Source organism: Schistocerca cancellata, chromosome 1, assembly GCF_023864275.1.
Source record: "Schistocerca cancellata isolate TAMUIC-IGC-003103 chromosome 1, iqSchCanc2.1, whole genome shotgun sequence".
NCBI classification, from domain to species: Eukaryota; Metazoa; Arthropoda; class Insecta; order Orthoptera; family Acrididae; genus Schistocerca; species Schistocerca cancellata.
In genome coordinates this window covers 790,144,939-790,172,337 of record NC_064626.1, presented here as the reverse complement: position 1 = coordinate 790,172,337, position 27,399 = coordinate 790,144,939, and the positions used below count along the sequence as shown (strand labels likewise).

Genomic DNA, 27,399 nt, shown 5'->3' with positions numbered 1-27,399 from the left:
TCACATTGGAGGATAGCGATTTGAGTAAAAATGTAATGATTACTAAACATTTCACAAAGTTGTTTAATAAATTTTCACAACAAAGTTTAGATTTCTGTACCAATGGAAACCAAACAACAATTAGTTAAAGAACTGAGTCAGCAAACTATGAGAACATATACTACAAATTTACTGCAACAGAACAGAAATTGAAATGCCTTGCTACGAAGTGTACGAATAATAATAGATACAAGTTATTTGTCTCTTATTAAAATATAACAAAACACTTGTTTAAGCAAAAACTATGACAAAAAATGAAATATAAAGTAATTGTACTTTGTGGACTTACATATAAGAATTTTTCTTCCCTTTACTAGCAGGCACATATGTTTCGTTGCCAGTTGCTTCAAAATCCTCCCTCTCAGCAGGATGTGGCCTAGAAGCCTCAAATACTAGATGACCTTTAATTTTGCGTTCACCTTGCTGGCTACTGCGTGTAGCAGATTTGGAATCTTGAGCTGTGGTTTCTTTACGATCTTTATTGTCAGTTGCAGAGCCAGAAACTGATGACAAGCTAGGCTGTTCACGAGTCTTGGTTGAACTACTAACTGATGGGCGAGAAGAGGTTGCCTCCAAGTGAGCTGATCCAGGAGGATGTAGTGCTGGCTCCTTTTCAGGAGGCTTTGCAATGCTATTATTGCTACTGCCACTTCCCCCACTTGGGGATGTCGATGTACTTGTGCTAGGGCCTTTTTTCTTCTTCTTATCTTTTCGTTTCTCTTTTGATTTAACATCATTGCTGCTGCAACTTCCTTGGCTATTTGCATCAATACCACTGTCTCCCTCTTCTTTGTCTATTACATCACCATTGCGTACTGGACTATCTGTACCAACATTGTCATCACAACATTGGGCACCCAAATCTTCTGAAAAAAGTTAATTATTTTACTTCAGCTTTATTTAAAATAGCACACATATTTCACATTATTAGTAGTAGTTCCTCATAGGCTAAAGAGGCAATAGGAGAAGAGAGAGGGTGAATTGGTAGCTGTACAGGTAAGTATGTAGGTAAGTCACCATTTCTGAGTGTACATGTATGTATGTGGCAACACTGTATAACAAAAAAAGTGACAACTTTCTAGTACATTCATTTCTATTCATATGAGAAACAAACCTCAATAATTTTCAATTTAAACAAGCCTTCATTATTGGCCCAGCACTAAATTAGTGAAAAAACTAAGAACCGCAGAAAATTTACTAACCTTATGGTAAGCATGCATTCTAACACACACACACACACACACACACACACCAATGGTTCATAGCTGACGACACTAAGACAAGAATAGCACTCGTACCCACAAATGCTGACAGCTATTATCTTGGCGATGAGGAACCTAACTGTAAAACTTTCCATTAATTTCAGAACAGTAAGTAAAAATTCACGCTATATCTAATTATTCAGATGGAAATTATTTATAAATATCAGTGCTAAATTTCACAATGGACAAGAGAGGAAGTGGGAGTTCAGATGACAATTTAACAGTAGATGGACGTTATCCGAATCTAGCCCATGTTGTGCATAAAAACTGATAGTTGTCAATACACTTCTTGCCCTCTGCTGGTAACAATGCAGGCTACATAACGTGGGGGTCTCTGCATCATGCTACCACATAATGTGTGAATTCTCTCTACTTCACAACTGCATTTTCTACATTACCATTCTGCGATAAGTCCCAATGACAACTCTTATGAACTAACTTCATGCAACAAATGTTGGAAGTCGCCACACAGTCGCTATATGGACAATGTGGATGATAAAGATACTCAATATATCACAGAGGTTACGGTGGGAAAGATTATCAGTATCTGAATTGGTAACAACTTAACGAAGCCTTGAAAAAGTTATGTTAACTTCGATTCTTCTCTCTTTTTACACTATACACACAAAAAAGTTTCCTGAAAGGCATACAAATATCCACAAGAAAATGAAATGTATGTTAAGAACTCTACTTCATAAGAACACCCACAAAATCTTTAAATGTTGGTTTCCACTCACTTTCAGAATTTATCTATGAAGTCTGAAATAGGTGGACAGGGGAACACACAGTTTTGCTATCCATACCAAGGCTCCAATTATGAGTATCACAAGAAAGATTAGAAAATGTCTAATGGACTAACTCTGGCCAAATATTAAAACACATTACAACTGATTAAACAAAGTACCTCATCTTTCATGCAAATCACTTAATTACAGGAGGCTGTAATCAGTTAAAGAAATAATCAATCATCTCATGACTTGAGTAAGATTTAAGCAAAGTTGTTACATACAGACATTTCCTAATGGTCATAGTTGCTACTGTTAAAAAGACACAGTACATCCCACTTTCAATGAAATATGAATTTTATGGCCAGACCAGAGTTTTAGTTACATGCAATTTACTCAGCTAACTAGCTGCTATATTGTTAACTGATTACTACGAAATGTAATTAAATGTCAAAGTGAATTTGTACTTTTGTACCAGTGATGAGAGGAGGTTGACAGAAGGAGGGGTAAAGGGAGGAGTGTACACTGTTGATATGAAATAGATGTTGAACAGTAAGAGGAGTGGAGGTGTATTTAAATATTTTATGATCACCACATTGAGGCCTTAGTGCCCAGAATTAGATTATAAGAAATTTTCCATTTTCTTCTGGACTGACAGCATGATGTGTACCATGGTAGACACACACACACACACACACACACACACACACACACACACACACACACACACACCACTAGAACTAAAATTTTATCACAACTACCTATGTGATTACAGGTAAGCCAAGAACAGTAACTCAGTGATATCACTTGCTATTTATGATGTCCAGAGGAAGATCTTGGTAAAACTGATCATATATTTATATCTGAGGGAAAAGTTCTGACTGTAGCCTCAATCAAGGATCACTTCCAGAAAATTGCTGAGAATGCTACTCATACTAATATGAAGATTAGGTCACTGAGAAGCATGACAAACCTTGGGTGAAGTACTGCCACATCACTCCAAGGCAATGAAAATAGTGTTGCCTGTGTCTGGATACTTCTGGTAAGAGGCTAATTACACAAATAAATTGCAGCACTGAGGAGTACACATCCTATCCCCGTGATTTTTTAATGTAGGTGTGGAGTCTTATTCACAATAAATTCTTCTGTTACTGTCAAAAGAGCTATAAACAAAGCTGAAAATGCCAACTACGACAAAACTTATTGGTGTGATGAAACACACAGTATTTCCTAATAAAATGTACGAAGCCTCACAAATAAAAGGATGATTTAATCAACAGATGTAAATGAAAGGGTTTAAGTGGAATTTCAGCAAACGTGGTACATTTATCAGAACATAAATCAGAACATAGCTTATTTTTATAACTTTGAAATCACTGAATTAATGAGATACATGTTAAACATCATATTATGCAAGCAGTTTCATTATTTTATGTACAGTATGCACTTTGTTCAATTGCCAAGACTGTAGTAACTAGACTATCAAGACTACCTAAGAATTGTGCTGGAAAGTTAGCTATTTGGTGGGTTACCGCACAATGTAGCCATACGCTGATTCTGTCATCGGATAAATAGCATAACATGGGAAATCTGTCAAGACTTCAACAGCTCAACTGAAGATGTCGCACATATCTAGCTGAAACCTCAAGCTGGTTGCTGTTATTTCTGAAAATTAGAAATAGAAAATATAAACGAAGACCTTGATTAATGAGTTGGCCCGAAGTGTCTCGAGAACACACTTAACAGATTTATGTGTGTGTGTGTGTGTGTGTGTGTGTGTGTGTGTGTGTGTGTGTGTGTGTGTGTGAGAGAGAGAGAGAGAGAGAGAGAGAGAGAGAGAGAGAGAGAGAGAGCAGGGACAAGGGATGCATAACATGGCTCCTTTGGCCTAGAAGAGAAACCTCTTCCAAAATCAGATGCCAAATAGCGATCAAGAGATAAGACTATCACCAAAAGTATGGCTAAATCCTCCCAGTGTCCCCTCCCACAGTACATAAATGTCTTTTTTTCCAAAGTTTATGAGACGTGCTTTTTATTGTTTTGGGAAACTGATGGCTGGACACTGATTTGCATATCCTATATGTACAAAGAATATTGAGGAGAGCCAGTCCGTAAGGTTCCCTCGTCAGTTTCAGCCTTCTTAAAAATTCTCTACACCCTCAAAGAGCCCTGATGAAACTAAGCAACCAAAACTGGCGGTATAATGTGTGATCTAGCAAACACCCTTTGTTTTGTGGACCATAAGATTCTACTTGGGAAATAAAAATGTAGATATATTTATGGAGATTTACCTTCATTTTCAGGATGAAGAGGATCACACTGACCAACCACCCCACAGAGCTTAACTCAGAATGGGAAAACGTAACATGTGGATTCCCACAAGATTTGATCAACTTGTGTTGATGGCCTCGAAAATGACCCTTAAATGACTAAACAGGATTATTCGGAAACTCTGTTTGTGGTTAACACAAGCACACAAATTACAGTCACAAATTTACCTGTACAACCCATACAATAAGACAGCTAAACAGATACACACTGAGGTGACGAAAGTCGCGGGATACCTTCTCATATCATGTTGGACTTCCTTTTGCCCAGTGTAGTGCAGCAACTTGACATGGTGCAGACTCCAACTCAATGAAAGGCCCCTGCAGAAATACAGAGCCATGCTGCCTGTATAGCCATCCATAATTGCAAAAATTTTGCCAATGGAGGAGTCTATACACAAACTGACCTATTTATTATGACAAATATATAATGGGATTCATGATGAGTGATCTGGGTGCCCAAATCATTCACATGAACTGTCCAGTATGTTCTCCAAACCAATCATGAACAATTGCGGGCCAGTGAAATGGTGCTTTATCATTCATAAAAATTCCATCATCGTTTAGGGACATGAAGCCCATGAATGGTAGCAAATAGTCTCCAAGTACTTGAGCATAACCGTTTCCAGTTGATGATCAGTTCGTTTCATATAAACACGGCCCACACTATTATGGAGCTACCACCAACTTGCACAGAGCCTTCTTGACATCGTGGGTCCATTGCTTCGTGGGGTCTGTGCCACACTACAACCCTACCTGCAGGAGATGTGCTGTTAGCACAGGCACTTGTGTTGGTCATCTGCTGCCACAGGTCAGTAATGCAAAATTTCATTGCATTGTCCCAAAGGATACATTCGTCATACTTTCGGCATTGATTTCTGCAGTTATTCCAAGCATTGTTGCTTGTCCGTCAGAACTGACAACTCTATGCAAACGCCGCTGCTCTTTGTCGTTAAGTGAAGGCCGTCGGCCATTGCACTGTTGGTGGTGAGAGGTAATGACAAGAAATTCTTGACACAATAGATCTTGGGACATTGAATTCCCTAGAGATTTCCAAAATGGAATGTCCCTGTGTCTAACTCCAACTACCATTCCATATTAAATGTCTTAATTCCCATCATCCTGCTGGAAACCTTTTCACATGAATCACTTGCACACAAATGACAGCTTTGCCAATGCACTGCGCTATTGGTAGACAAATAATCAAATTATGCAGTTTCAAATGCAAAAAAATAGGTTAGTACAAGAAATCTAAATTAACTAGCACATTGCAACATATATAAGGTGAGCCAAATACCACTAGAGAGAGGAGGAGAGGAAGGAGGGGGGGTAGGGGGAGGGAGAATACCGTATTTACTCGAATCTAAGCCGCACTTTTTTTCCGGTTTTTGTAATCCAAAAAACCGCCTGCGCCTTAGAATCGAGTGCAAAGCAAGCGGAAGTTCTGAAAAATGTTGGTAGGTGCCACCACAACTAACTTCTGCCGTCGAATATATGTAGCGCTACACAGACATGCTTTGTAGGCACAAAGATAAATACCGGCGCCAAAATCTCTGCGTCAGTAAATAAATTTAAAAAAAAAAAAGGTGGAAGACGAGCTTTTATTCTCCGCCCTGAGTTTCCACCACTGCATTTTCATACATTATCCAACGAAGTTAATACAAATTCCACATTGTTCATCTTCGAATGTAGCAGAATTTCAATGTACTACAAAAATCCGACTGGCAAGACGGTTTGGGATGTTTGTCAATATGGCCAACTCTACATTCTGAATTTTTTCCTACTTGTGGGAAGAGATGGTTGCTAATAGGAACCTGAAGAAATGTGAATCACATGCAGTATTCTCTGCACCATAAGAAAGAATACGAATATAAACATTTTGCAACGTATTGTTTCACGTTTGCTGCTATCTCAATTAAATCCTGTCTGCCTAATAAACTACGAAACTAGAGTGAGACAACAGCAAACGTGGAAGAATATAAATATCATGTCATGTTTATATTCGCATTATTCTTATGCCTAATAGTGATACAGTCAGAAATGAAGCACAGCAACTGACTAGATTTTTAAATCTAAGACGACTAATTTCTGTGCAGAATTTGATGTACTAAAGAAGCGGCCGCAAAGATTTTCAAACTGAGAAAATTTTTCGCTAAACTCTTGTTCAGAAGATCTTCCATCATATGCAGTTTATTATTTGGTTCTTGTTGATCATTATCAAAGAAAGCAGCAGTATAAATAACAACAAATAGCAATCTCTTGCCATTGTCTCGCTAATGAGACGATTCCTCTCTCTCTCTCTCTCTCTCTCTCTCTCTCTCTCTCTCTCTCCCCCCCCCCCCCCCCTTTTTAACTGTACGCGGTGATAGCGCGCACAAAAGCAAGCCGTGCCGCGACAAACAATGCATGACACAGTACAGTAATGCATTTTCAGCTTAGAGCAACGTAAACACCTATAACAAAGAAAACGGCACTTATCAGAGCAAAGCAAAATAAGCAATCGATTCAAACCAGACGAAGCACGTGAAAAAGGAAGGGTACCCATATAAATACGGACGGAGCGCCTGACGCATAACAAAGGCTACCTGGTAAAGCTTAACTGCTAAGCTTACGACTGGAACCAAACTACTGTAGCTGTATAGTCATTCATTCGACCTAAATTGTGTCTCGTATTACAATGGACCAACTTTGTTTCGATTTGGAGGTGCGGCCTAAAACTTTTCCCTCCCCTTGAATTTCGAGTCTCAAATTTTACGTGCGGCTTAGATTCGGGAAATTTTTTTATCCTTTATTTCGAGTCTCATTTTTCAGGTGTAGCTTAGATTCGAGTAAATACGGTACGCTGACAGGTGTTACCAAATTATCACTTCAATAAGTAATGGCTGCAGAATATTGGCAAGAATTATTTGGAAAAGAATGGAAAAACTGGAAGAAGCTGACCTCTGGGAGATCAATTTGGATCCTGGAGATACCCAAAAACAACCGAGGCAATACTGACCTACAATTTATCCTAGATGATAGGTTAAAGAAAGGCAAACCTACATTTATAGCTTCTACAGACTTCAAGAACATTTTGACAATGTTGTCTAGAATACACTCTTTGAAATTTTGAGGGCATTAGCGATGAAATGAAATGCCAGGCGGCTAGACTTCCCGTTGGGTAGGCAAGCCGCCAGGTGCAAGTCATTTTAGTTGACGCCGCTTCAGCGACTTGCATGTCAATGAGGATGATATGATGATGAAGACAACACAACACCCAGTCCCCGAACAGAGAAAATCTCCGACCCAGCTGGGAATCGGACCCTGACCCCTTGCATGGCATTCTGCCATGCTCACCACTCAACTGGCGAGGCGGGCAGTGGTAGGGATAAAATAGAAGAAGCCCAAGGTCATTTAGAACTTGTACTGAAACCAGACTGCAATTATAATAGTCTAAGGACATGACAGGGAAACCTAGTTTAGAAGGGAGAGAGACAGTGTTGTAGCCTATCCCCGATGTTTTCTATCTGCACATCAAGCAGTAAAGGAAACCATAGAAAAAAATTGGAGGAGCCACTGAAGTTCAGGGAGAAGAAATAAAATTGTAATTCTATCATGACTGCGAAGAACTTCAAGGAGCATCTGAACAGAATGGATGGTGTTCTGAAAAAGAGATTGAAAATCAACAAAGGATAACAAGGGTAATGGAATATAGTTGAGTTAAATCATACAATGCTGAGGGAATTAGATTAGGAAATGAAGTAGTAGATGAAATAAGTGTTCAGAAAGTCTTCTCCAAATTTTTAAGTACTTCATGACATAGATCACATGGTCTGTCGTAAACACCGGCATGAAATCTAACCATGAAGAGAACATACATTCTCTTTGTTGTTTCTATTACAAAACTGCTGTCAAAAGCTGAGACTAAAAACAATGGTTTCATTTCTTACATCACAAGATGTAAAATCAGCACCCCAATACCTTGCATGTTTCAAGAGATAATTCTAATTTCAAGTGCATTTTATATTACAAGTTAAATGTAATTCTTGTTTGCGAAATGCTGCATTGTTCTAGAAACTCTACTATTACACAAATAAGTAGAAATTTACAATTACTTCTCATTTCAGATACTGTAAAGTGTATCTTTTTCGTATTTACCAATAAATGGAAAAATCCACAATGGAATAGTGACAATATTATGAAAAAGATAATTGCTACTCACCATATAGTGGAGACGCCAAGTTGCAGATATGCACAATAAAAGGACTGTCAAAGCTTTCGGCCAAACTGTCCACACACATGCAAACACAAATCACACACTCATGATCACAGTTTGTGGCTGCCAAGGCCAGACTACAAGCAGCACATGATGGAGAAGCAAAATGGGTGGTGGGGTAGCGAGGGGGATACCCCGTGTGTGTGTGTGTGTGTGTGTGTGTGTGTGTGTGTGTTAGTAGGAGGAGGAGGGAGAGAGGGAGAGAGGGAGAGAGGGAGAGAGGGAGAGAGGGAGAGAGGGAGAGAGGGAGAGAGGGAGAGAGGGAGAGAGGGAGAGAGGGAGAGAGGGAGAGAGGGAGAGAGGGAGAGAGGGAGAGCTATTCTGATGAAGGCCTGTTTGGCTAAAAGCTTTGCTTGATGGTCTTTGTTGTGCCTATCTATGACTCAGCATCTCTGCTATATGGTGAACATTTATCAATAAGATTACATGAAGTGTTAGTGGTTATAAATTTTTGTAGTTCTGCATTACATTGAAGTACCCACAGTGTAAGCATTTCCTTTAATTCAGCATAATTTAACAAAAATATTTTTGATAATGGGAATTTGCTGACATATGTTGGCTTCATTTGAACTAATCAAAAATCACAACTACAGAAGTAAACTTCTTATGGTGTAGACAGTTTTATCTTTAAATTCAGTAGTTCATTAAAATGTTGAGTCATAAACTTGTGTTATTTTTGTACAAATAAAGAAAACTATAATATTTTTGTACAAATAAAGGAAACTAATATTTTTTAAAAAAAATAAACAAAGAAGATTTACTATACAGCAGAAGAAAAATTATATTCATTATGTTGTAGTTAATCCTACTGTTACATGCCACATAATTCCCAACAAAACAGTTTGGCACGTTCTGCTGTGCTGAAAATGAAAAATATTTGCGTTTCATCATTTAGACATTTCCATCCCTTTAAAATAGTTCATGAACTAAGGGATAAAATGCAAACTTTCACTCAGGGGAAATTATGCAACACAAAGGTACAAGAACTCACACTGCACATCAGAACTGAACAATGAGCGCATCAAATATCTTGACTAGATTGTTTCCAAAAACCTTATAAATTCAGGGGAGCAACTGAGGCTGTGGACTATGGGAAGAGCAAGACTCTGTTATGGATAATACAATGATATGAGTCTAGAAACTGTTTTAACTTCAATGATGTTGGGGTTCTTTAAAAATTTACTTCCTTCAGAAATATACTGTGTCCAAGAAGAAATATGAGACAGATGCAAAATGACCAGAGGACAATTGACAGCACTTTTGTGTGGAACTATAGCAGGAAATGAAAATTTGCCACTATTAAAAATTGTAAAGTGTATAATGAAGTGTTTCAGGAACATGTAAACACTACCTTATACTTGAGCCTTTATGGTGAAGCCTCAATGACTACAGAAGTTTCTGAAAGATTACTCGGTTGCCTAGATGTCAAGACTGGAGCAAAAAGACTGTCTATCATAGACAGAATCCCTTCCCAACTAAAAGTCACCTTATACATAAAAATGTTTTAAGAGGCCTTTTCACTGTTACATATACAAGTCATCTACTGATTTGCATCTGGGCATAACTCAATCTGTGAAAGAAAAACACAAAATGACTTGTGGAGGGCCAAATTCATTCACCAAGAGAAAGCCAGCAATGAAACACAAAATTTTATAGGTTCCGCATTATACTGACTATGCTGTGACTTGCCAGACAGTATACAACTGTTTCGCATATTCTGTCTTTGATGTGACGCCATTTACATCCGAACCCCACTTCCTTAAAAAACAATAGAAAATCATTACATATGTTTTAGCAAGTCAGACATTTAACATATTTCTCCAGATGACAGTTTGACTTACTTTCTCACATGGATAAAAGTGAGAATCTTCTGAAGGAAGAAGAAAAATTAATTATGGTCAAGATGGGCAGTGATAACAACGATGAAAAAGATTCACGACAAAGAACATTTGCCATAACTCTGTACGGACTCTGTACTGTTAAGAACTATTTTTCCATCGAGAGAGCAAAGTATTTTATCATTTTTTTAAACAGTTTCATAGAACAAAAGATATCATTTAATGAGACTTCTTTAGCATGCCTTACAGTCATCTTGTGTCATCAATATACTGGTATATAATAAAAGTAATTGTTGTGGCTCTGTGCACGACACCAAAACTCTGCAAGTGAATTTTGCAGATCCATCGGCATCGCCTCCATCCCCAAGATTTTATTTGGAACAGTACGGGCTGGGTTCAAAGATTGGGGTTTCAAAAGAGGACATCGCGTCAATGGACTTCGTATGGGAACACAGTGAAGCTGGTTGGAATCTAGTGACGAAGCGGCCATTCATTCTAGAATTTTGTATAACGTTCCAAAATGTTATAGAATCTTCCAGAAGATTCAAGAATGTTTTAAATCCCCATGATAGTCTAAAATTAATGGGAGGTGCATTATTTATACCTCCTGGACACTTTCAGGACACAGTTCCATTATTCAAAAATCAACTCCAGCAGATTAAACCAATGCATGTGTGAAGAAATAATTTCTTTGGTCTCAAGTGAGGAAATTGCAATTAAGAACAAAATGAGAGTTCAGCTTTTCAATGATGATGAAACAAAACAGTCTGTTGAAAAACCCTTGGTTCCCCTGTCATATACTACAGTGGTTATGCAGTGTTGGTAGTTGTGTTTCTGTGTTTGAAGCAGTTGCTAACACACTGTACTGGTCACCGCAACATCCTTTTGGATCAATACATATTTCAAGGGGAAAGTTAGAGAATTACCTATTTTGCTCAGCTTTCATGAATATTTTTAGATATTAACAAATGTTTTTAAATGGTGTAAAATGTTCTTGAATGTTCTGTCTTCTATAAAAAAGTGATTGGCAGCATATTTTATTTCAAATGAAGTTACTGTTGAATACCTCTGTGGATTTAAAGGTAATGGAGAGAGTTTTAAGCATTCCAGAATACTTTTTAGCTTGACAAACTAACATATTTACTATTTTTTTAATGTTCATTTTTGCTATGTTCTCAAGCTATCTGGAATGTACACAGAAAAGAAACGAAAGTAAAAACCAGATGCAGTGGGTGTTTTTCAGCTAGTCAGTCAATTAAAATACTGAATAAACAGAAATTTCCTTATTCTGCATGCTAAAGTAGCTTTTTATACATAATTTATCAAGTGCAAACCTGCTGAGTTCATTCAAAGCTACCCTTTTCTTAGGAAATTACAGTTTGTGATTAATGAGTACTTGTATCATCATGGTCAACTCTTTTTTCAAGTTAAGGAAAACAACTATTTAAGGAGAAAAAAAAATTAAAAATTTAGTTCCTACAGGTTTGTTAAGACCTGATTTTACTATACATAGCAATTTTACCCATGTTTGTTATCTCTGGCCAAATTTATTCTTTGCTGCACAATAACTACCATTTTACATTTGTACAATTTCCAATCCATAACAAAAGGCCCCTAAAACCGTGAACTTCACCGTGGTGTGGCTGGCTGCATGTCTCAATGAAACAGACAGCCACACTGCAGGTGTAACCACAAACAGGCCAGACTAATATGATTCCTGAAGAGGGGCTGCAGCTTTTGTAGGAGTTGCAGAGGCAGCAACCTGGAAAACTGACTGACTGTAACATCAGCCAACATGGCCTTGGGCCTAAAAGCAAAAGAAAACTACATCAGTTTATTTCCCGAGGACATGCAGACCCTTTGCTTCATTCAAGATGGCAAACTTTGCAAAGAGAAAATATTCAGCCCACTCAGACCTCAAGCGCAACTACTCAGGATAAAGTCGTAACAAACCTTGTATTCTTTGGATCAAAGTGTTGATTGCTAGGTTCTTCACTTGGGTGGGTAGGTTAGAAAATTTGAAACAAGCAGTGGATGGGCTGAAGTTGGACACAACTGAAATTAGTCAACTGAGGTAGCAGGAAGAACAGGAATACAAACCAGGCAACTACAGCAACAAGAAATCAAAGAGGGTTAGCACAGAAGTAGGACTAATAATGAACAATAAAATATGACTGCAAAGTAACTTATGAACAGCAAAGTGACCACATTAGCATGGTCACAATAAGGAGCAAAGTCATGATCCAATATAGCTGTACATCTGTAGATGACCATTACCTCCACAGATAAGAAAATGAAAAAATGCGAAACGAAAGGGTAAGCCACTTAATAGAATTTTGCTTAGAGCACAATTTAATCATTATTAACAACTGTTTTAAAAAATCACGGGAGAAGACTGCGTACATGAAAGACACATGGAAATACAAGTTTTCAGATAGATTGCATTATGATATCAAACAATGGAAAATCAAGAATGGAATAATGACAATATTATGGAAAGGATAGATTGGTACTCACGATACAGAGGAGACAGTGAGATGCAGACAGGCACAATAGACTCTACAGCTCCTCTTCCTTTACCAATGGCACCCTGCTTATTGATGTTGATGCCACTTTCCTCTGCATTAACTTCCAAACTGCACTCAGCCTTGCCACTACTGAACAGTACCGTTTCCAACACCCTACAGACTTCAATCTACAACTTCCTTCGTGGTCACCACAACCAACTACATCCTCAACCACAATTATTTAATATCTAAAGGCATTACCTACAAACAAATGCACAGTACAGCAATGAGACCCACATGCCACCACCCTGCACAACCTATCCATGAGACAACGAGGAATCCTTCCTAACCACCCAGAATCACAAATCCCTTACTTGGTTCAGATTCACTGATTATCTTTGTGATCTGGACTGCATGTGTTCCCCAAGGTTCCATCTCCACCTCAAGGAGGTACCTCTGTCCATGTAAAACATACCAATCATCAGCAATACCATCCCTTCTACAGCTGGAACGTGTGCCATACAAAGAAGTCCCTACCATACAGCACAGCCACCCATGGCTGTCTCATCACTAGAGACAAGCAGTCCCACTCCAACTATACCAAGGGCCTCACCGATGCCTTCACAGTCCAAAATTAGCACTCTTCCTAGTTCAGAAACACAGCAACCGTGTCTTGTCTTTCTCCAGTCACCCACCACCTCCCACGTACCTTCTGTCTGGCCACAAAGGAGCATTCCCCTCATGACTCAGTACTACCCATGACTGGAGCAGCCGAATTGCATTCTCCGCCAGGTTTCTACTACCTCTCATCGTGCCCTGAGATACGGAATATCCTACACACTATCTCCCCATCCCTCACACAATGGTGTTCTGCCATCCACCAAACATATGCAATATCCTTGTCCATTCCTACTCCACCCTTTCTCCCAACCCCTTGCCTCAAATTCATGCAAGAGATCTAGATGCAAGACCTGTCCCATACATCCTCCCACTACCAGCTAAACAAGTCGAGTCACAGGCATTCCCTATCCCATCAAAGGCAGGTCCATGTGTGAAATCAATCACGTGATCTACAAACTAAGCTTCAACCACTGTGTTGCTTTCTATGTGGGCATGACAATCAACAAGCTGTCAGTCTGCATGAATGGCCACTAACAAACTGTGGCCAAGAGACAGTCAGACCACTCAGATACTGAACATGCTGCCCAACACTATGTGCCTCACTTCAATAACTGTTACACAGCCTGCATCATCTGAATCCTTTCTATTAACACCAGATTTTCTGAATTGCACATACCCGACATTCTTGTAAACACCCTGGCCTCAACCTACACTAGTGCCTTTCCTTCACCTACCTACCCCATTCCATGCTCCCTCTCCAGCACTTCCAAGCTTTCTATTCCACCAATGCACCCACTAAATCCTCTGTCCCCCTTAAACCTCCTAACTGCACCTAGCAGCCCTTCCTTGTCACTACCACACACCACATCCTTGCATACTCCCACAAGCAGCACTACACTGTCCCTCAGCCCTGCTCTTGCTCTGCTATCCCCCCCCCCTCCCCCCCACACACACAGATTGCTCCTCCCATCAGGTGCAGTTACTTGCAGTATGGCCTTAGTGGTTAGTGGCCAGAGATGGTGGTCAGTGTGTGTGATTAGTGCTTGGGCGAATGTGTGTGTGCTTTCTACTTTACAAGAAGGCCTTGTGACTGAAAGCTTATCTCCTCTGTAGGGTAAGTAGCAATCTATCCTTTCCATAATTTTGTCATTATATGACACAATAAATTTAGAAGCCAGGCTTTAAACATCATAACCTATGGATGTTATTGAATTGGACAGATAAAAAATCTATTCACCAAGCAGTGGCAGAACGAGACAGTTGTAATTGGCAAGCTCTCAGAGCCAGTGGCTCCTCCTCCAGGCAGAAGGATTGAAGGGGAAGGAAGAGGGATGAAGGAAAAGGACTGGAGAGGTCTATGCATTGCTGAGGTGAAAGTGCAGGCTTGTCAATGGAACACACAATAATCTATATGGATATAGACCTCTCTAGCTCTTTTCCTTCACCCCTCTTCTTTCCTCTTCAACACTTCTACATAAAGAAGAAGCCACTGGCTCCAAAAGCTTGCCAATTATAACTGTCTTTTATGTGTGTGTGTTCTGCCACTACTTGTTGAGTAGATTTTTTTATCTATCCAATTAAATAATTTCGTCACTAATTGATATTTTTCATTGTTACAACAAATGGAGGGTTAGATGTGGACTGTGGCCATAAAGTATTGGTTTGAATTGCAGATTAAAACAGAAGAAATAGCATAAAGCTACAAAATTAAGGGGTTGGGGCATAGATAAGCTGAAAGATGTAGAGGCTGTTGAGAATTTCAAGGTAAACAAATGGCAACTATTGGAAGGAGCAAAGAAAGGTGTACAATAAATGATGAATGGGTACAGGGAAGAAAGAGAGAGCAGCAGAGGATGAATATGCAAAAGAACAAGGCTCAGCAGAAATACTTGTATAACAGAGGATATATAAAATTTAAGTAACAAAAGGAGAAAATATAAAAATGCAGAAAAATAATTAAGTGAAAGGGAATAAAGGCTTCTAAAAAATAAGATTGACAGAAAGTGCAAAACGGCAAAGGGTTTATAAGATGAATATCAACAGAAATGAAACAAAGCTAATGGGATGGAACTGAGTCATGCAATGCTACAATATTAGACTGTGGAATGAAACACTGGAAGTACAGACTTTCTTGTACTATTTGGGCAGTGAGACAACTGACAAATGTTGAAGTGTGAAGGATATGAAATACATAGCAGTAATAGCAAGTAAAGCATTCCTAAAAGAGAAATTTGTTAACAACTGATATAAACTTCAATTTTACGATGAGAAGAGAATAAAGGATTTTGAAAAGTGGTGCTACAACACAATACTGAATTGAACTGGGGAGAAAATTATTATGGCACAACTACACTGTAGCATAATTCTATCAAAGATCTTTTAGAAAATATTTGGCTGTGTACTTGGCCATGTTTAGTATAATGTTTGTATAATCTAGAGTTCAATCCTATACAGATAATTTTACCAAGATAGATGACAGTGCAACATGCACCTTATAGAATGGACTGGTTGATAGGACATGTCCTAAGGTTACAAGGAATGGTCAATTTGATGATGGAAGGGAACTGTGGGAGGTCAGAAATTGTAGAGGAAGACCAAGCCTTCACTACTGTAAACAGGTTCACGTGCACGTAGGATGCAACGATCATATAGAGATGAAGTGGCTTACATAGGATGAACTAGTGTGGATAGCTTATCTCTACTGTTAAGGAATCAGAGTGTTAACATACCTATCCTGCAAAAAAATAAGCAGTGTGAATATTACAATAACCTCAGCAATGATACTCAATTCTTGTTCACACATGAACTACACAAAAAAAAAAACTAATTTTTCTTGCATCTTTATCTTGTATTCCAAATTATTTTTCAGCATTCTTATTGCAAGAACTTTTACTCAATTATCCCCTATATTAAGAAATATTTAAATGACACACACTGAAAAACAAAAATGTTATTAGTTATTTCTAATTTTTAAGGGTTCTACAATTGCAGTTATTCATGTATTTTTTGGGGTTGATTAGGGGATCTGCATGTGTTGAGACTTGAATCTGTCATTGCATACTCATATCAAAGAATGCCAATACAGAATAGTTGGGAGGAGTGGCAAAGGAACAATGATGAAAGCCTAGAATAGTTGTCTGCCAGAGAGATTATGACTAATGTGTTCTGGGACTGCAAATGCATTCTGCTGATCAGTTTCCTGCAGGTTTGTTGAACCAATAATGGCTGCCTACTACTGTGACCTTTTTCAACTTCCAGCTGTTTACAACTGAAAATGGCATAGCACCCACGACAGAAGTCTGTTGTTCCTCTGTGATGCACAAAGAACATTGATCAATATGCACTGGACTGCCTTCGAACACACAGCCTTCAGTGCAGACTTTACACCACATTACTTTCACATGTGTGAGATACCCAAGGAAGAGTCTGGAGGAGAGCATATGCAGAAATGCAGACATGTAACTGCTCGTGCACAATTAGTGACAATCATCCATGCTTATTCTGTTTGAAAATAGTGTTAAAAATTTGTTTGCCAGTGTCAATAGGACTGGTGAATAATCATAAATTTAAATTTCTTTCAACCAATCTATGCTTTGGTTCATTCATCTACGCAAAGAATCTCCTCCATCTGCGGGATAATGTTCAAAAGAATTAATAAAGTATTCAGGTGACCACCCAAAATCACAGCTCCTTGCTGGCAAAATATATTTTCATAAAATAATTACTTAATTTATAACTGTGGGAGTAATAATCACAATTTCCCTTAAATCTGTAACTTAAAACACTAACTAATATCTTGCCATTTCAACAAATATTTTCTTTCAAACCTTGAGATGCAACACGTTAGAATTTGGATTTCTGCTTTTTTGTGCACCATATCTAAGGTAGGGCTACAACAGACTGTAGGGCAAATGATTATCATAGTCATCATGTACTATACTGTTGCAGGAGACACAGGTAGCTGTGCATACTGCACTGGCAAGAATGATTGCTAATACAGGGAGCTGTGTGGCACAGCACAAAGATAGTGATTAAATACGATCTTAAGTAATCAAGAGAACAATCTGCCATGTGTATTTATACCATCAGACTCATGACTGCACGAGAAATTAGGAGTACTGGTGTTGGAAGGCAGGAAGTACGATGGAAAGGGAGTTCAAAAGAAAAGCTACACCATGTGCAGTAAAGTTAAAAATCTCTCAACATATGCACATTTTTAAACCTATAACAATCATTAATTCCCATGCAACTGCACTGAAAAGTAGTGACTCAACTTCCATGATATAGTAAAGACATCTAAGACAGCCATCAAAATTCTTCAGGATGTGTGACAAAATTATCTATATGTAAAATTCTCTGATGTTTTGGCTACTGTCGCAAATATTATTCCTCAGGTGTTTTGCTGACAGTCAGAAAAGCACCCAGATGAAGACTATTTGGAACAGTGGCCAAAATATCAAAGAATTTTATATACTAATGCTGTCACATACCATGAAGGATTTTACTGATTGTGACAATGATCATGGAAGCCTATGCCTACACATAAAGGTAGTATCTCCAATTAGCAATATCCAGTTTCAAATGACTGAACCTTCTGTGAATAAATTTTATGCTCTGAAATTTGAGATGTTTAACAATCATTTCTTCTCCCCCAGTTCCTCTCCTTTGTGCCTTGCAGAGAATAAAATTTGAGCCAATAGCTCTTAATCAATAAGGATGCAAAGGATTCAGAGTAAAATTTGTTAACTCTGAAACCATATTCTGATTCAGTAACCACTCAGCATCACAAAACCCTCACCTGGTTCAGATTCTTTGATGATGTACACATGATCTGGACTAAGGGTGAGGACACACTCATCCTACATCCCTCCAGAACCTCAAAACCTTTTCCCCACTCTCTCTATCTGGACCTCCTTGCTCGATGTCAATCCCCACCTTAAAGATGGCTACATCATAACATATCAAACCTACCAACCACCAGCAATGCCTCCACATCAACTACTGCCATCCATTCCATACCAAGAAGTCCTTTCCATATAGCCTAGCCACGCGTGGTCATTGCATCTGTAGTGATGAGCAGCCCTCTCCAAATATGCCAAAAGTCTCACACTGAGGCCTTCACAAACCAAAATTACCTTCCCAACCTCATCCACAGATAGATCTCCAGGACCTACCGTATTTACTCAAATCTAAGCCGCACTTTTTTTCCGGTTTTTGTAATCCAAAAATCGGCCTGCGGCTTTGAATCGAGTGCAAAGCAAGCGGAAGTTCTGAAAAATGTTGGTAGGTGCCGCCACAACTAACTTCTGCCGTCGAATATATGTAGCGCTACACAGGCATGCTTTGTAGGCACAGAGATAGATACCGGCACCAAAACCTCTGCGTCAGTAAATAAATTACAAAAAAGGTGAAAGACGAGCTTTTTTTTCTCCGCCCCGAGTTTCGACCACTGCATTTTCATACATTATCCAACAAAGTAAATACAAATTCCGTATTGTTCATCTTCGAATGTAGCAGAATTTCAATGTACTATGAAAATCCGACTGGCAAGACTGTTAGGGATGTTTGTCAATATGGCCAACTCTACGTTCTGAATTTTTTCCTACCTGTGAGAAGTGATGATAGGAACATGATGAAATGTGAATCACATGCAGTAATCTCTTCACCATAAGAATAATACGAATATAAACATTTTGCCATGTATTCTTTCGTGTTTGCTGCTATCTCATTTAAATCCTGTCTGCCTAATAAACTACGAAACTAGAGTGAGACAACAGCAAACGCAGAAGAATATACGTATCGTGTCATGTTTATATTCGTATTATTCTTATGCCTAATAGTGATACAGTCAGAAATGAAGCACGGCAACTAACTAGATTTTTAAATCTAAGATGACTAATTTCTGTGCAGAATTTGATGTACTAAAGAAGCGGCCGCAAAGATTTTCAAATGGAGAAAAATTTTCACCTAACTCTCGTTCAGAACATGTTCTATCATATGCAGTCTATTATTTGGTTCTTGTTGATCATTATCAAAGAAAGCAACAGTGTAAGTAACAACAAATAGCAGTCTCTTCCCATTTTTTTTTTTTTTTTTTTTTTTTTTTTTTGTAAACGGCAGTAGCGCGCACAAAAGCAAGCCATGCCACAGGCGGCGACAGGTCGTAAACACGCACTATCAGAATGCGACAAACAATGCATGACGCAGTACAGCAATGCATTTTCAGCTTAGAGCAACGTAAACACCTATAACAAAGAAAATGGCACTTTACAGATCAAAGCAAAATAAGCAGTCGATTCAAACCAGACGAAGCACGGGAAAAAGGAAGAGTACCCGTATAAATACGGATGGAGCGTCTGACGCATAGCAATGGCTACCTGGTAAAGCTTAACTGCTAAGCTTACTACTCGAACCAAACTACTGTAGCTGTATCGTCTTTCATTCGACCTAAATTGTGTCTCATATTACAATGGACCAACTTTGTTTCGATTTGGAGGTGCGGCCTAAAACTTTTCTTTCCCCTTGAATTTCGAGTCTCAAATTTCAGGTGCGGCTTAGATTCGGGAATTTTTTTTCCCTTTATTTCGAGTCTCATTTTTCAGGTGCAGCTTAGATTCGAGTGCGTCTTAGATTCGAGTAAATACGGTAGTCCCACCAATCACCTAGCAATCCCTACACAGCCAGTCGCACCACAAAGTAGCACTCCTTTTTATGACTGAGTACTGCCCAGGAATGGAGTTGAATCACATTCTCCACCAGATCCTACCCTGAAATGAGAAGTATCATTCCCACTTCTCCCAGTCATATTCTGCAACTTACCCAACCTATACAATCTCCTCCTCCATCCCTTCCCCACCCCTGCCCAAAAAGCCTTGCCTCATAGCTCATTTCTCTGCAATATACCCAATTTCAAGCCATGTCCCATACATCCTCCCACTACCACTTACTACAGTCCCGCACTTGCACCTGCTACCCAACCAAGGCAGTGTCATCTGCGAAAGCAGCCGCGTGATCTACAAATTTATCTGTAGCCACTGTGCCATATTCTGCATGGGTATGACTACCAACTAGCTTTCTATCCAAATGAACGGCCATCGCCAAACTACAGCCAAGAGATAGTTGGACCATCCACTTGCTGAGCTTGCTGCCCTTAGGCTGTTTTTCTCTGTAATGACTACTTTACAGGTAATGCTATCTGGATGTTTCACAATGACACCAGCTTTTCTGAATTGCATGGGTGGGAGCTCTCCCCCTGCAGCATATCCTTCATTCTTATCACCCTGGCCCTAACCTCCTCTAGTCCCTGTCGTCTCTTTGCCTGTCCCCTTCCCTCCTCTAAATACACGACACATGCACACACGCGCGCAACTTCTCTCCTACCAATGCACCTATAGCTCTTTTCCTCATTTCTATTCCCCTGCCTCAGTCTCAAAATCTGCACCTAGCAGCCCAATCCTGTTCCCACCAGGTCCCTGAATGCTACCACAGGCAACACTAGCCTCTTTCCCCACCTCCATCCGTACCCCAACCCTGTGCCTCTTCCACAACTCCCAACATGCACATGTGACGCAGTTCGGCCTTACTGCTCATACACAGAGCAGCCGTGTGTGTGTGTGTGTGTGTGTGTGTGTGTGTGTGTGTGTGTGTGTGTGGGGGGGGGGGGGGGGGGGGGGATGGGGAGTTCTACTTCTGCGGAAGGACTTCATCCGAAAGCTTCGATATGTATAGTATCTGCAATTCAGTGCCTCCTCCATTTAGTGACTAGCAATCTATGCTTTGCATATTACTATTCCATCATGTACTCTTCAGTCGCATTAATGTGAGTACAGTCACAAGCCTGAGTAACCGCTTTTTGCAGCATGGACTGCTGCGAGATGTGCAAGAAGAGTGTCAATGAGGTTCTGGAAGGTACTGGACAGGGATGTTGAGCCACACCGACTCCAGTGCCACAGCCAGCTGTGCTTAGGTTTCTCAGTTGAGGATCCAAGGCACGAGCAACCTGATCAAGGTGGTCCCAAAGATTCTTGATTGGCTTTCACTCCAGGGAGTCTGGTAGCCAGGGGAATTCTGTAAACTCATCCTGACGCTTTCTGAACCACACACATACACAGAGAACTGTGCTGTGTGACATTTCATTCTCCTGCTGGTAGATGCCATCGTGCCAAGAAAAAACAAACCACATGTAGGCATTGATGGCGTCCCCAAGGATAATAGATGCATACTTGTGTTGATCCATTGCACCTTCTAGAATGATGAGATCACCCAAAGAATGCCACGAAAACATTCCTCAGACCATAATGCAGCCTCCTACGGCCTGGCCCCTTATGAAGATTGTTGAATGGCATGGTATATGCTAATGGTCATCTGCCCAATGGGGCATTCATTGTGATTCATCTGAAAAGGCCACCTGTCACCACTCAGTGGATGTCCAGTTGTAGCAATGGCTTGCAAATTCCAGCCTTTGTCATCAATCAACAGCAGTCAGCATGGGTGCATGAACAACGCATCTACTGCTGGAGATCTACACAGCAATGTCTGTTTCACAGTCATTGAGAAGATACTGTTGGTAGTCCCTTGGTTCATCAAGGTGTTCAGTTGCTCAACAGTTGCACTCCTATTCAATGTACACATCTTCACAGCCATCATTCATCCCTGTCATCTATGACCTGTGGTGCACCAAAGTCGCCTCAATGCAGGTTTCGGACAGTGCCATTTTGCCATGCATGGTGTACTTTAACCACGGTGGCACACCAACAGTTTACAAACTTACCATTTTGGAAATGCTTCCACCCTTGACCCATGGATCACACCAATTTTGACATCAAATAAATAACTCCGTTTCCACATTATGAGGATAATAGCAATGTTTTTATCTTGTCACATGGATACATTTAACATAGCCTCCACTGCCGATGCCACCACCTGCTTTCTGTCAGTGGTTATTGCGTGTTGGCATGTAATATATCGGGTGGTCACATTAATGTGACTGGACTGTAGTTTTGTTTATATCTACAGGAAATGGTTCACCAGTAAAAGATATTTTCAGAAATTTAATAGTGCCTGGTCACAAGGAATATTAGGCTTCAACATCCCATCAATGATGTGGCCATTAGATATAAATGAGCTGTAAATTTGCTGGAAGCATCATATGATGTGTTATATCATTAGGAGGACAATGGTTCACAATCTAGTTCAAGACAGAAATTTTACATTAGCTGACTCAATTTTTACACAACAGTTTAAAATTATCATTTGGTAAAAGGGTTCTACTGTGTCAAGAAGCAATTATTATCAAGATAACACACATACTTTGATCTTGTGACATGAAAATAATGTTAATATATTTTTATCAATATAATGCAGAAATTGAACTTTTTACTCGCCATGAAACTGATATTTCTCCTGCCCCCATATAAAAACTACAGTTTACCAATGATGGTAACTTACAGTAACTGAATTTGACTTTTTTTCACAACTCAGAATTTCTTATAATGTTGAAAAAGATTGATTACCTGTGTAAAGGACTATGGCCCTAGATGTGATGTCAAACAAATTACACCCAGGCACAAATTTTGTTGCTGATGAGACATTTCTCGACATCTTTTCCCAACCAACTCTACAAAAAAATGTTGCATTTTGGAGGGATCTTTACGTGAAGCCCTTATATATAATGGATTACACTACCACCACAATCTTATTCACAAAACAGTAAGAATACTGATTAAATATTGTAATAAATATTCTCAGTGTTCTGATTTTATGTTTGTGTGAAGCTGTAGTGCTGTATTTGTTGTTTTTCTTGTTTATACTACTCAAAACACAATACTATTGGATTTGCCGTTATCAAAAACGTGGTGATGTTACAGTAAATCAGCCCGTTGATGACTAAAGTGAGTTTAAAATTACTTGCGGCTTTTCACATTTCGCTCGCCAGAGGGGAAGTGACACTGTTGCCTAGGTAACACCAATGGTGATCCGGCTTTCCCTACCACACACACCAGCAGTTTGGTTGGTAAAGTGGCCACTAATGTTTGCGACATAAGATAGGCATGGCTTCACTGATGGCCACTGACACACTCAGCACACGCTGACAACTAGCTCCCCCTCCCCCCCCCACCCACTTGCCCTGTGCAGAACTGTAAAAAGTCTGCAAATATTTTAAAAGCAGTATAAGTAAAATGCACCACACTGTCAACGCTTTCAGGTGACCCTTGCATATAGACTATCGCCCCGATTACCAGGGACTGGAAAATTTCACATTTTGTGATACATGTGAAAGAGATTTTAATTCTGCCTCAAAACGGGAAAGTGTGAAATTACCTAACAGACACTGTTCTATAGCAGACTGTACCCCAATGACCTACTTTCCAACAGATAGTTTAAAATAGCTTTATTTTCTGCATATGAATATCAAAAATGCAACCAATTTTCAGTTACTGACAAGTATATCATCTGACGAAGCCCAAGTTGGAAAGATAATGTACGTAAGAACCTGTTTGCAAAATAAAAAGTGCACAAATGCAATGGTGTATCAATGAGCCTAATGGTCCGGCGCCATGGCAGTTTCGGCAGCTGAATGGTTTATTTACGATGCACGACACCTAACACAATCTAGTACTCAGCTGTGTGACACAACATTTACAACACACTTGTGTTTGTTTGTTAGCTTATGCACAAAAGTTGTTATAATGTGAACTCTTTAATGTGGCAAATTAGGTGGTGGATGTTTTGACCCATGGTCGCATCATATACTGTTGGAGATTGGGCCTGAAATACATCATTAACAATATGCTGCTAACATCAGCAATTATCTGTGCAGTAGCTGTTCCCAAATGCTTTGTGTTGTGCATTTCTTGTTTTCTTATTTTGAAATGATTGAAGTGACTATCACGTTTTTCAACTGTGGCAAAATTCTTTCCTTAATGTTAAAATAGAGTTGCTTTCGATTCTACATCTATGCTAAGTGGCTTGTTGGTTCTATCTGTGGCATCGTCAAGTGTGGATTACACAGCCATAATTGCCCACAAAAGGTTGAACTTATTACCTTGCAAATTTTGTAATCATCAAATTGGGTGGGAAAAGGCAAATAACATTAAATCAGAGACGCATTCAGTCCACTCTTGGAAAAATGCCTCTCTTTTCAATAGCACAACTATTTGTTGAAAGCTTAAATACAGCCAAACAAAGAAAACAAAAGTCGTTTGAGAAAAAAGCTGTTTAAGTACTTGCAAAACCAAACATTCCATAAAAAAGTTCCCAACAAGTGCTTTTCCCCCTTTTTGCACTCACTTTCAATTGCTTGTCTTCACTCGTGTACCATGACAACCTTTTAAATCTGTTGGTCTAATCACTTAGAGAAAGAGTAGTAGTATGTAAATGTTGCCAAAAATAGATGCAAATTTTCCGATCCCTACCGATTATGCACTGTCTCTTAAGTCAACTCATGAGTTCTCACTCCCAGGGGTGATACAAAAATATGCAGTTTAACTGCTGCACCAGATTAAAGACGTCTCCAAACTGCATCATTTGGCACAAAGTACTCCACACAAAATATGAGAAATCTGATGTCGCCCAATGAAACAGTAAATGTATTATAATTAAAAAATGAATTTTTGGTGATTAAAGCAGTAAGATTTTAAGAAATAGTAAGGAATGGATACCTAAGGCAGAAGTGAAGAAAACGCTGAAATGCACTAAGCTGCAACTGTAAATTAAGTCTGACGACACACACTGACAAAAATGCATATTCTGTGTCTGTGTTCACAGCTCTAGTAGAGTAAATTATGTGTACCTGGAATGGCAGGTCTAGCCAATAAAGGTATTCTAACAAAAAGATATAAATCCCTCACAATTTTGTAGGAAAGCTACTTTCCATGCCAGCAAAATAAGTGGACATTGCCAAATATCTGGTGCTGTGCAGAGAGCAATTTCCTTCTGTGTTCAAATTCAGACTGCAGGTAGCTAATTTCACACTAAAAGTATTGCCAGACCAATGGCACAAAATCTAAGAAGAGAACTTTGAAGTTACAATGCTTTCTTCCGTAAAATTTTAAATAGCGTATCATTGTAAAGTTTTTCTTTTTCTTTAATTTATTATATTCATTTTTTTTTAACACACAAAGGCAACAGAGGTCATGGGATAGCGATATACACACATACAAATGGCATCAATATCACATACACACGGTATGGGCAGTGCAGTGGCAGAGCTGTCATTTGCACTCAGGTGATTTCATGAGAAAAGTATTCATGATAGAAAAGTATTCAGATACAACTGTGGCCACACAACAGGAATTAACAGACTTTCAACAAGGAATTTTAGTTTGAGACAGACACACACGGGACATTCCATTTCAGAAATCATCACGGAATTCAGTATTCCAAGATCCACATGGTCAAGAGTGTGCTGAGAATAACAAATTTCAGGCATGAATTCTCACCACAAACGACTCAGAATTGGCCAACCAAGAGCAGCAATCTCGGTAGGGTTGTTGGTGCTAACAGACAAGCAACAACACACAAAAAATCATAGAAATCATTGCGGGATGTATGACGGACATATCTGTTAGGACAGTGCAGCGAAATTTCCCATTAAAGGGCTATGGCAGCACATGACTAGCCCAAGTTCTTTTGCTAACAGCATGAAATCGTCTGGTGCATCTCTCCAGGACTCAACCACATTGGTTGGACAACAGATGACTGGAAAACTGTGGACTGGTTACATAGTCATGATTCCAGTTGGTAAGAACTGATGGTAGGGTTCGAGTGTGGTGCAGACTCTATGAAGCCATGGACCCAAATTGTCAACAAGCCACTGTGCAAATTGGTGGTGGCTCTACAATAGTGTGGACTGTGTTTAAATGGAAGGACTGGGTCCTCTGGTCAAAATGACCTAATCAATGACCGGAAATGGTTATGTTCGGCTACTTGGAAACTACAGACTTCATGTTCGCAAACAATGACAGGGTGTCTACGTGGACAAGAAAAAAAAATTCCCGGATTTTTCCTGGATTTCCCGGTTAAAAACACAATTTCTCCCGGATGAAATTACGTATAAAGCGGGTGAAAATACATCCGTGTTAAGTAGCAGTATACATTCCTTCGGAGCTGTAAAACCTATCAGTCCTTTGAATCGTAAAGGTCTTATAGGGCGGAGGACGTCCCAGCACTTTAGGAAACGAAATTCAGGAAAAACAATGCATTGGGAAAGTCGTTTGATGCGAGACAATATGCACAGAGTTTATTTTCGTATTGCTAAAGTATATACACAAATTCCACAAATTACAGCACTGTAGCTTCCGAAACTCTAAAATAGAGATTGCGTTGAGCGATGCACTTTGTCAGCCAGTCATAGCTTACGTCACGTGATCTCGCTAGCGAATGACGACAGTTATTCAGAGCACGACGCCTACGAGAAAGACAGGCCGCGGCGCGTGCGTTACGAACGTGGGCCGAGCTCGCTCAACTCAGCAAAGTGCGTTTCTACAGCGGGTAACTCTTAAGTAGACATGTATGCACGAACGAGAATTGCATCGTCTATTGACATCCACTGTTATTAGTCCTACAATGATAGGAAGTCCGTAGGCCCACTAACAGGCTCTAATTTGGCAATTAAAATCGTGCCAAAATGATCATCAGTTGCGTAGAAAAGTCGAGGTGTTCTGGCATGAAGAGACTTGTGACATTACCCAGTAACACATTATGCACATTTTTTGAAGGTCAATTATACTTTTTGCCATCGATTGCATAATTTTTTATCTATGTAAAAACAACATTAAATATGAAAACTAACTTGAAGCTCGTCTTTTTTTAGCGTGTGTTACAC

At 39.4% G+C, this 27,399-nt stretch overlaps 1 protein-coding gene across 1 annotated transcript in view; it reads right to left on the bottom strand.

The window, feature by feature from the left end:
* Window positions 1–27,399, bottom strand: part of LOC126103748 (ankyrin repeat domain-containing protein 17) — a 236,288-nt gene that overhangs the window by 32,711 nt on the left and 176,178 nt on the right. Inside the window, exon 32 of the mRNA XM_049912333.1 lies at window positions 329–905. Within this exon, the coding sequence (XP_049768290.1) occupies window positions 329–905 (577 nt within the window). The remainder of the gene's footprint in view (window positions 1–328; window positions 906–27,399) is intronic.